Raw genomic sequence first — 10661 nt, 5'->3', positions numbered from 1 at the left:
TAGACATTAGAAAACCCTAGCCGCTTTCTGGGGAGATCGATCGGGCGAAGATGGCGTCAGTGCTGTTGAGGGCGAAGCGAGCCGGGGGTTTCTCGTCGGCGATGGCGGCGACGGCGGCTATAAGCAGAGCGTTCGCGTCTCTGTCCGTGGGTTCGGATATCATATCCGCCGCACCTAATGTGGCGCTCCAGAAGGCTCGCACCTGGGACGAAGGCATCGCCTCCAAATTCTCGACCACGCCTCTGAAAGATATCTTTCAGGTCCTCATTTATCCTCTTTTCCTTGCAAATTCTTTTATCCGAAGAGTTCAACTTTCATCATTTTTTGATCTTGATGTTCTCGAATTTACAATTGTTGTAAATTTCAGGGGAAGAAAGTTGTCATCTTTGGATTGCCGGTAAGTTGCAGTATTGCCTTTCTAGTTTAATCAGTGATTCCAGTTCTTCATTTCTATCTGCTCAAAACCACTAAGCAAGGAAGAGAGACATACCAATGGAATGCAAACATGTATGTATGAAAGTATGAGAACAAACAGATAGCTCATGAAAAATTGAAAACAGTAAGACAGAAAACAGAAAAGTGCAGACAAAATCTTCAAATTTTCTTCAATTATAGAACTAAAGAGATTTCTGACTCATTTTGTGTAAGTGGAGCTCTCCATTAGTCTTTTGATTACTCGCGTTGCTAATTATGCACTACATTAACCTTCAGGGTGCTTACACTGGTGTTTGTTCAGCGCAACATGTTCCTAGCTACAGGAACAACATCGAAAAGTTCAAGTCTAAAGGCATTGATTCTGTGATCTGTGTTGCTGTCAATGATCCATATGTTATGAATGGATGGGCTGAAAAACTTCAGGCAAAGGAGGCAGTGAGTTTCCTGTTTGACTTGCTATGCCTATAATTCTTGTCGGTATGAAATACAAGAAATGCCAAGTTTTCATAGTCATTCCTATAAATGGAACATTTATCAATTAGATACCTCACATATGGGATGATATCTTCATGCCCTATTGCTTATTTAAACTGAAGGAATGCTAAAAATGTTGTTAATTTTTATTAACAAGATACTTTTAAGGAATTTCTCAGTGTCATATTCATGCTGTTGAAAATAAGGTGTCTTTTATCTGGCTGTATTAGTTAGAATTGTTATACAAGAATAAATAGAAAAATTAAAGTTGGAATAGTCATTTGTTTCTAGATATGAATTCGATGGCCATTTCACCTTATCTTCATGTCTTCTGCTTTGTTATCAGATCGAGTTTTACGGTGATTTCGATGGGAGCTTTCACAAAAGCTTGGAGTTGGATTTGGACCTCTCTGCAGGTTTGCTTGGGCATAGGTCTCAAAGGTAAAACCAACTTTATGCTAAATCATGCTCTTCTGTTTGTTCTCATATATCATAACTGTTTCTCTAATCATATTGTTCTCTAACTTTTAGTTGCGTAAATTAGATTTTCAAGGATGTAAAATGCCCCTTAGATCATATTATGATATTAAAAGATCAATTAAGTTTACGCATAATGCTCAATGGAAGGATAAGGATAAGATTTATATAGCTTCCCGATTCATTAAGACAATGATTATAGTTATGAAACTAACAGTTAGATTGGCAATGCCCATTAAGACTTTCAGATTATGATGTTGATCAAGGATCTTGATAGTTGATACTATTTTGTTAAATAGTGTCCTAACTTATATTCTCCTGTTCATCTTCTCCAGATGGTCGGCTTATGTTGTTGACGGGAAAATAAAGGTGCTTAACGTCGAGAAAGTTCCTTCCGAGTTCAAGGTCTCCGGCGGGGAGGTGATCTTGGACCAGATTTGATCAGTTCGCCTAGAATGCATATTTGTTTTGATGAACTATTCAAGCTGAGAACTATGATGCTCTAAATAAGTGAATTCAAAAGACTAACTATTGATCTTTTGTTTTGCCTTTTGGTGAAAGTATTTCACAATATTGTTTGTATGTTTAAGTGGCCTTTGTTGTTGAAATTATTTGATCGAGTGTCTGTTGATAGATAGATTTTAATAGTGATGCAGGTGCTGTACATGACGTGACTCTCTCTAGATAAAAGTCAATAGTTAAGCGAGGATCGAGGTCCATGTTGAACTGGCAAGACTAGCCAACATGAATCCGAAAGAATTGATTCTATCAAGGTGGAATAGATGTCACCTCTGATTCGGATCATACCTCAGTCTCAGTATGGATTCGATCCTTGATCTCGTTTGGGCCTCCAAGCAGTCTTGGTCTCGGAGCTACTTTGGTTTTAGAGTTGTCTTGGTCTCGAGTCTTGTCTCAATTATCTCGGTCTCGTCTTGACCATCTCGGTCTCATTTCGGTCGTCTTAGTTTCGTCTTGGTTAGTCTTAGCTCGGCCATCTCGGTCCTGAGTTTCGTTTCAGTCAGTTTTGTTTTAGTCATTTCGGTCTCGAGTCTTGTCTTAGTCATTTTGATTATGAGTCTTGTCTTGGTCAGTCTCATCTTGACCATCTCGATCCTGAGTTTCGTCTCGGTCATCTCAACCTCAAGTCTCACCTTGACCACACCGTCTCAACTAGCTCTATCTTGGGTCTCACTTTTATATTTTCTGTGAACTACTGTCTTATATGAGTACACTAAAAAGGAACGTGAATATTTTTGCAGACAAGCGACAGTCTAAGAATGAACAAACAGTTATGAGGTTGTCAGACCTGATTCCCTTGGATGCTTTTTTCTGCACATAAAGTCAAAAGAAAACAGTTGTTGGATCTGACACCTTTGTAGGTTTTTATAATGGCTCTATCTTGTTCGACGTGGAGATGTCCTTAGCGAGCTATAAAAAATTTAACACAATCTCATTCCAGGTTCAATTCTAAAAGACTCTTCTAACATCGTCCTCTTTTTTGTCTACATTCATCCATTTTGAAAAATCCTAACTTAAGTGTCAGAATGACTTGTCGGGATTCTTCGGCACCAGTCTAACCTCTTCTTGAAGTGTGTTTCAGATTCTCATCGTCTTCCTCGTCGAACTCATCCAGTAGGTGACACACGTCGGACTATTCACTGACTGACCATCTATGGTATTTGGCCGGAACAAATAGCATTTAGGAAAAGTCCCAAAATCAAACATCCAAATCCTTTCCTTTCTAACAGAATTTCATGTTCAGGTCCCTTATTCAAAGTTTCTCCCCTTAGAGGTTATGAACTAGATGTGTTCAAACAATGTAGTCGAGCGATAAAACTTCTTCGATGGTTCGATAGTAAGAGTTCGATAATCTGAGTATTCGATGCTTAATATGTTTCCATAGTTTATAGATGGTGAAATATAGTTATAGAAACTTTGAGGGGGAAAGTGAACAAATAAATCTACCGATTAGATTTTGTTTACTAGATTTTTGTTGGATGAGAAATAAATCCACCAATCATCAGTGCCCACGTCATCTACTGCAAGTCAACAGCAAGCGTTTCCAACACTAAAAAAAAAGCCATATAGCCGTTGCAGTCCACTAGATCCAGACGACCGTTACAAGACTCCACTTCAAACTCTCCGCCGCTTCATCGTCGTCTTTAGATCGCTTCTCCTCTGCTACCACAGATCGAGCTTGAACTCCCCAGTCCCACCACGATGGTGGCCAAGACTCCGATCAAGCACCGACGATTCGTCGCCGCAACATCCGGCTCCGTCCCCGACTCCGATCTCGTCCGCCAAACCCTAAACAAGGTACGTGTCGTCGGTTCACTCGCGTCGTTCGTTCTGTTCCTACGCGGACTTTGAGATCCATGGAGGGATTGACCTCCTTGCTCCGGCGAAGGTGGACAGGTGCGTGGCTCGACTGCAGGAGCTCCAGTACACGGTGATGGGCGGCGCCAAGGTGGTCTCCGGCGTCACCCTGAGCCCACGCAGCACTCGGGGCTACCTCCGCACCAGCGTCCGGTGCAAGCAGGAATCCCTGAGGACGTGGAGTAATCCCGCGTCCCGGCGATCTCCCGCCGCCAAGTTCCCCGGCGGCACAGACGGTATTAGATCTCCCGGCTAAAAAGGATCAATTTTGGTTGTTTCGGGTCGTCGTTCCTAAAGGGATCTGTTTTAAAACAGGGGAGTGGCGGCGGATGTCTCTGCCGGCGATGCTGCTGAACGAGACCCTGGCGGAGATTATCCAGACAAGCCGTGTCGCAAAGAAGTCATCTGCTAAAACCACCGCTAATGTGTCCCTCTCTGAGCCCGTCGCCGCCGCCGATCCCAAAACCCCCGTGGCGACTCGGAGAAGAACCGCCAACAAGCCGGCGGCGATCCCGAGCGAGAACGTCGCGCTCTATGCGCGGCGGTCGAAGGAGAAGCAACCAGGGCGATTCCGCGTGATCCGTTCCGAGTCATCGCCGGTTACAGCCGCCAGGGCGCGATCTCGCATCCGTTTCAAGTCCACTTCGCCCCTCGTCGCCGCCGCCGCGAGAAGAGAAGAGGAGGCGGAGGAGGGTGTGAAGCATGGCAAGCTTTCTGTGGCGGCCCACCGTGTGTCGCCGCGACACCGTCCGTGGGGCAAGAAGACAGTGCTATTCCCGAATGCACTGTTCAACTCTTCCTCTTCCTCACCGCCGCCCGCGTCGGCTTGCCGCGGGCAAAGGTTCTACAAGACCAAATCGCCCATCATCGGCCGGTCGCGTCCGCCGCAGACGCCGCCGCCGCACAAGTTCCTGATCAAGTCGCCGACGGCATCGTTGGGGTCGCAGCTGGCGACCAGGAAGCCGGGCGTCGCTGTGGTGCGGGTGCTCCAGGCGTCGCCGGAGAAGGTGGTGGTTCTCAAGACCCGGCGGCGCTCCTTCTCTCCTTCCAAGTTCATTAACCGGGTGGTGTCGCCTCTCAGGACGCGGATCGCGCTTCCAAAAACCGGCGCGGGGCTGAAGCAGCGGCCAGAGCTCGGCACGCCGGCGAGAATACCCGCCATTAAAAGGACATAAAATCAGAAATACGAGGGGAAATAAAAAAACAATTAAAATTCCAGTAGCAAAAAATCAACTTGTCGATTTGTAAAATTAAGAACGAAATTGTTCTTATGATCTACGAGAGCTGTAAGGACGAATCATATAGCATGATTTCAGTGTAAAGATGATTGATGTTATACAAATAATTCTATTCATTTATTTGTAACATTAGCAGAAGAAGATAAGCATCTAACGAAGAGAGATTTGATATTCTACGCGACTCACACTGAGCGACCTCGTGAGTGACACAGCCGATCCATCACCGTTGCCACCACCCTCACTGCGCCGTCCGACGGTGGCCGACCGCCAGCCCGAGCATGATCGACACACCGCTCTCCGACGCTTCGGCCAACGTCGGATTCCGGCCAGATTGTGGGCGGAATCTGACGCAATTTGGTCGGAACACGACCAACAGTGGCGTGTATCGATTTTCAACCAAATTGCGTCGAATTCCAGCCACAATCTGATCAGAATCCGACGCCGACTGACGCGTCGCTCCTGGGGCGGCGTCCCGCGGTGGTCGGACGGTGCGACGAGGGCAGCGACAGCGGTGGGGGTCGGGGACGGAACACTGTGCATTCCCACATTTGGAGGGTCAGATCTGGTGCGTGATCGCGTGATGAACGGTGGATCGCGTGGCGCTCATGAGCGTGCACGAGAGAGTCGCGTAGAATATCAAACTCGCTAATGAAGATATGAGTTTCTAGACTAGTATGTTTTACCCTCGGGGTATAGCTGAGTTGGTTATGACGGAGCAGACTTGTAGAAGAGGACAAGGATTCGAATCTCGACGAAGCCGAGCAATACCTTCCTGATCAACTATAATTTTTCGATTTACCTCCTCACAAATGGTCATAGAACTGATCGTGTGGAGCCACTGGGATGACGAATTTCACCTTTTTACAGAAGAGTTTCCTAGTGTAGCCCCCTAGAAGAATTTCTAAACTGATGTTTCAAATTTCGACGAAGTCGAACAATACCCTTCTCTGTCGTGATCGATTGTAATTTCTCGATTTACCTCCTCATAAATGGTCATGAGACCGATCGTGTGGGGCCACTAAGATGACGGATTCTACCTTTTTGCAGAAGAATTTCTGATACAGGCCCCTAGAAGAATTTCTAAACTGATGTTTCGTAATACCTCAAAGGAGATTTTTGAAAATTTAGAGGGTGAACATGTGAAAATTGAAAATAAAAAGGTGTAAAAAATCATATAGCAAAAAATCAACTTGTCGATTTGTAAAATTAAGAACGAAATTGTTCTTATGATCTATGAGAGCTGTAAGGACAAATCATATAGCATGATTTCGGTGTAAAGATGATTGATGTTATACAAATAATTCTATTCATTTATTTGTAACATTAGAAGGGGATGATAAGCATCTTGATACGGTGAGTCTCTTAGGATCTGACGTGGCAATAGGAGAGTCAATAATCAATCCGATCTGGCAAATCAATGATCTATGATCAATGGTCAATGGTTGGACCCCATATGACTGGTCCTGTCTCAGTCAGCTCAGGTTCCATGTTACTTGGCTAGCTCGGCCTCCCTGCTGTTAGGCCATCTCGACCTCCATGTTACTTGGCCAACTCGGCCTCCCTACTGCTCAGTCATCTCGGCCTCCATGTTACTTGGCTAGTTCGGCCTTTCTGCTGCTCAGCCATCTTAGCCTCCATATTACTTGGCCAGCTCGACCTCCCTGATGTTCAGCCTCCATGTTACTAGGTCAGCTCGATCTCCCTACTATTCGGCTATCTCGGTACCTAGTTATTTTAGTCTCATGAAGACAAGCCTGGCTCTTCCCTGTACTAGCTCATCTTGCTCTGCCCTACCTCACCTCGACAGATTCGAGCTCTCTGCATTACTCCGCCATTATCCTTATCTTTTCCCTACGTAAAGGCAGCTTCACAACGCTCAACTATAAGACACTCACACATACGAGCCACACCATAAAAAGGGGACGACTATTAGACTGTCAAGCTTCTACCTGCTTGGGTTTCTATTCTTAGCTAAAGGATAAGAATGATTCGCATGCTCAAGTCGTTAGACGGTTGCTAGGCCCGCAGATTTTATCTCCTAAATGCTAGTATGTCTGCGCACTTGTCAGAAATATACAGAATGTCTCCTCAGATGCCCCACTTTACCACCATCTATCTCAGTGAGTATAAAAGCTTCCGGACAAGGATGAGAGAGCTCTCTGAAATCTTCTGCGCTTTCAAATTTTACTGCTTCTTCTTATTCTTCATCTTGATATTGACTTAAGCGTCAGAGTGGTCCCGTCGGGAATCTTTAACGGCCAGCTAATCCTTTGGTTAAATGTCTCTCTTCTCCAAGTCTCTTCGATCGGCTGGATTTGTCACGGTCTAAGTAGTATAATCTTTGACTGGTGGTTTGACTATTTTCAGTATCTAATCGAAACACATCTAATGAAGATATGAGTTTCCAGACTGGTGCAGCCCCCAGAGTACAATTGAGTTGGTTATGACGGAATAAAATTGCAGAAGAATTTTTAAATTGATATTTCGTAATACGTCAAAGGAGATTTTTGAAAATTTAGAGGGTGAACATGTGAAAACTGAAAATAAAAAGGTGTAAAAAATAATTTCTACCGCAACCGAAACTCCAAGTGATTCATATGCACTAACAAAAGTTTTCGCAGTCCAACGCCCAATCAGACTCTTCACTTACTTTTCAACCTTGTTCGGTTCTTCCCTTTCATTCTTCCCGTATATTCCAGAGTCTTCCCCGATCTCTCCTCCTCCATCGCCGTCGATCCGTCAACCCATGGCCGCGATCACGCAACCCAAGCTCTCTCCGCCCTCCATCGCCATCTCCCGGCCTCTTCCCCCTCGCCGCCATACGCACCTTCTCATCCCGTCCCGGCCCTCGCCGCCGCCGCCTTCGATTCGGGCCGCGAAGGTCCGATCTCCGTTGGCGGTCAGGGACGACTCCATGTCCTCGATCATCGCCGACCTGGAGATGGATCAGGAGGAGGAAGACCAGACGGAGGGGGCCGGCGGGGGACTCGCCGATCGGTGGCGCGAGATCCACGGCCGCGATGACTGGGTCGGCCTCCTCGATCCCATGGACCCGCTCCTCCGATCGGAGCTCATCCGCTACGGCGAGTTCTCCCAGGCCTGCTACGACGCCTTCGACTACGACCCCGTCTCCCGCTTCTGCGGCAGCTGCAAGTACAACCGCCGCAGCTTCTTCGGCTGCTTCGGCATGGCCGACCACGGCTACGCCGTCACCCGCTACCTCTACGCCACCTCCAACTTCAACCTCCTCAACTTCTTCCGCACCTCGCGGGCCGGCGCCAAGACCTGGAGCCAGAAGGCCAACTGGATCGGGTACATCGCCGTCTCCGACGACGAAGCTTCCGCCCGGATAGGGCGGCGCGACATCGTGGTGGCGTGGCGGGGCACGGTGACGCGGCTGGAGTGGATCGCGGATCTGATGGATTTCCTCCGGCCGGTGTCCGAGGTGGGGATTCCCTGCCCCGACGGCGCAGTCAAGGTCGAGTCAGGGTTCGCCGATCTGTACACGGACAAGGACCCGACGTGCCGGTTCTGCAAGTACTCTGCTCGGGAGCAGGTGGTGACGGAGGTGAGGAAATTGGTGGAGCACTACGCGGGCGCGAAGGGGGAGGAGGTGAGCTTATCAGTGACGGGGCACAGCCTCGGGAGCGCGCTGGCGATGCTGAGCGCGTACGACATCGCGGAGATGGGGCTGACGAGGGTGGAGGGGAAGGCGGAGCCGCTGCCGGTGGCGGTGTTCTCGTTCTCGGGGCCTCGGGTGGGCAATGCGCGGTTCAAGGAGCGGTTCGAGGAGGGACTGGGGATCAAGGCGATCCGGGTGGTGAACGTCCACGACACGGTGCCGAAGGTGCCAGGGATCCTGTTCAACGAGCGGATTCCGGCGGCGCTAGGGCGGATGGTGGAGGGGCTCCCGTGGTGCTACAGCCACGTCGGAGTGGAACTGGCTCTGGATCACAAACGGTCCCCCTTCCTCAAGGATACCGGCGACCCCTCCTGCTTCCACAACCTCGAGGCCCACCTGCATCTCCTCGATGGGTACGTCAGCCCTACCCCACTCTCCGCCTTCCTTTAATTCACTCATGGACAGCATTCTTACCAGTCTGCACTATAGCAGATGGAAAACCCTAGAAAACGATAAGATTTATGTGATTTTATGATTAATATTTGGATCAAATTCTGATAAAAACCACAGCAACTCAAATGGAATCTGTCTACCTCACATTAATTATATGTAGTAACTGCTTATGACTTGTCATGCCTGAAAGATCAATGATAAGTATTTATTTAAAATAAATTTAAACTTTATTAATGAAATAGTCGTCCACAGATCGCAACAGAAGTTAAGGACAAATTTTCTGTAGCATAGTTTAGTATTCAAAATTGGGATTTAATGTGATGAAGACAGTTTTGTCAACATATCCTTTAACATATGAGTTAAACAAATGTAGTTTCTTACAAGTCTTTGTTTATTATGGACTTATTACTTGACCAAGCTCATTGACTTTTGATTCTGATAAAACTAAGTGTTTCAATGTGCGTATGCTACGTATTAGAAAAACAGAAGTGACACTTAATTGTGATTAAATAATAATTTGAGGTGGTGAGGTGCAGGTACCATGGGAAGGGGCAGCGATTTGTGCTGGCGAGCGGGCGAGACCCGGCGTTGGTGAACAAGGCGTGCGACTTCCTCAAGGACCACCACATGGTGCCGCCGTTCTGGCGGCAGGACGAGAACAAGGGCATGACCCGAGCCCACGACGGGCGGTGGGTGCAGCGCAACCTCCATGAGATCGACGACCACCCGGAGGACACCCTACCTCCTCCGCCGTTTGGGCCTCAAGGATCACCATTAAAGTAAAACTTAAACCAAGATCAAATTATGTTATTTTTGCTCACATTAATATCGTGTGTATATATATATCTTTGAATTGTTATTTAAAGTTTTAGGGCATAAATAACTATTCCTAAACTGCTACTTCACATTTTCACATTTTCTATTAGGAAAATGATATTTAGTATGAAAAATCTCAATATAAATGGAGCATGACACTCACATTGACAGTGGATCCCATTGGTATACAGTGGAATTCACTGTATGTAATTGTGAGTGTCATGCTCTATTCATGTTAGGATTTTTCGATTAGGGAAATAACTATTTCTTGATTGCTGTTTCACATTTTAGATTAGAGAAATGATACTTAGTATGAAAAATCTCAATATGAATGGAGCATGATACTCACATTAACAGTGAATCCTATTGACATGCAATAGGTGCTAGTGGGACCCGCATACAATTGTGCTAAATATCATTTTCCTTTTGATTATTAGTTAAGTATCTCAGCTGGTATTCCTGGCTCCCTGACTCGAACCGGATCAAGCCGGTTTGCCGGTTCCAATTTCCGGGCATGTGCCGGTCCTCTGGTTCCAGAAAGGAAGACACCACCACTTGTCTCTCCACGTGCCGTGTCAGCGACCTGCGTCGCAAGTCGTGTCCCAGTTGCAATCACCGGGCGGCAGTGCCTTTGACCCGACCAATCGGGTTAAAATTGTGTTTCCGGTTCGGTTTTCTATTATATTTTAAGATGACGTTTTAATAAACGTGTAGGATGTTCAGTGTTATCCATTTCACATTTCTATTATATCTTTTTCTTTGTTTCCACA

General features: G+C 46.7%; 3 protein-coding genes across 3 annotated transcripts; all 3 read left to right on the top strand.

Moving 5' to 3' along the window:
• The first annotated feature begins 19 nt into the window (after positions 1–19).
• Positions 20–1968, top strand: LOC141832194 (peroxiredoxin-2F, mitochondrial). Its single transcript, XM_074719680.1, has 5 exons — positions 20–260; positions 368–397; positions 712–870; positions 1256–1350; positions 1722–1968. Exons 1-5 carry the CDS (start codon positions 51–53, stop codon positions 1825–1827), a joined length of 600 nt encoding a protein of 199 aa, XP_074575781.1. The 5' UTR covers positions 20–50; the 3' UTR covers positions 1828–1968.
• Positions 1969–3606: 1638 nt separating this feature from the next.
• On the top strand, positions 3607–4937 carry LOC141831404 (microtubule-binding protein TANGLED1). The gene is made up of 3 exons (XM_074718759.1): positions 3607–3702; positions 3794–3998; positions 4078–4937. The coding sequence occupies exons 1-3, from the start codon at positions 3607–3609 to the stop codon at positions 4935–4937; spliced, it is 1161 nt and encodes a 386-aa protein (XP_074574860.1).
• Positions 4938–7654: 2717 nt separating this feature from the next.
• LOC141831884 (phospholipase A1-Igamma1, chloroplastic-like) lies at positions 7655–9897 on the top strand. Its single transcript, XM_074719299.1, is given in 3 exon segments — positions 7655–9035; positions 9612–9812; positions 9814–9897. Coding segments are annotated over 3 exon segments (1530 nt in total). The 5' UTR covers positions 7655–7746; the 3' UTR covers positions 9854–9897.
• The last annotated feature ends 764 nt before the right edge of the window (positions 9898–10661 follow it).

This window comes from Curcuma longa, chromosome 7, assembly GCF_044706935.1.
Source record: "Curcuma longa cultivar G26 ecotype Majalengka, Jawa Barat chromosome 7, ITB_CL_G26_1.1, whole genome shotgun sequence".
Taxonomy (NCBI): Eukaryota; Viridiplantae; Streptophyta; class Magnoliopsida; order Zingiberales; family Zingiberaceae; genus Curcuma; species Curcuma longa.
Note: the sequence above shows the minus strand (reverse complement) of the source record. Positions and strands in the feature narration are given on the sequence as shown.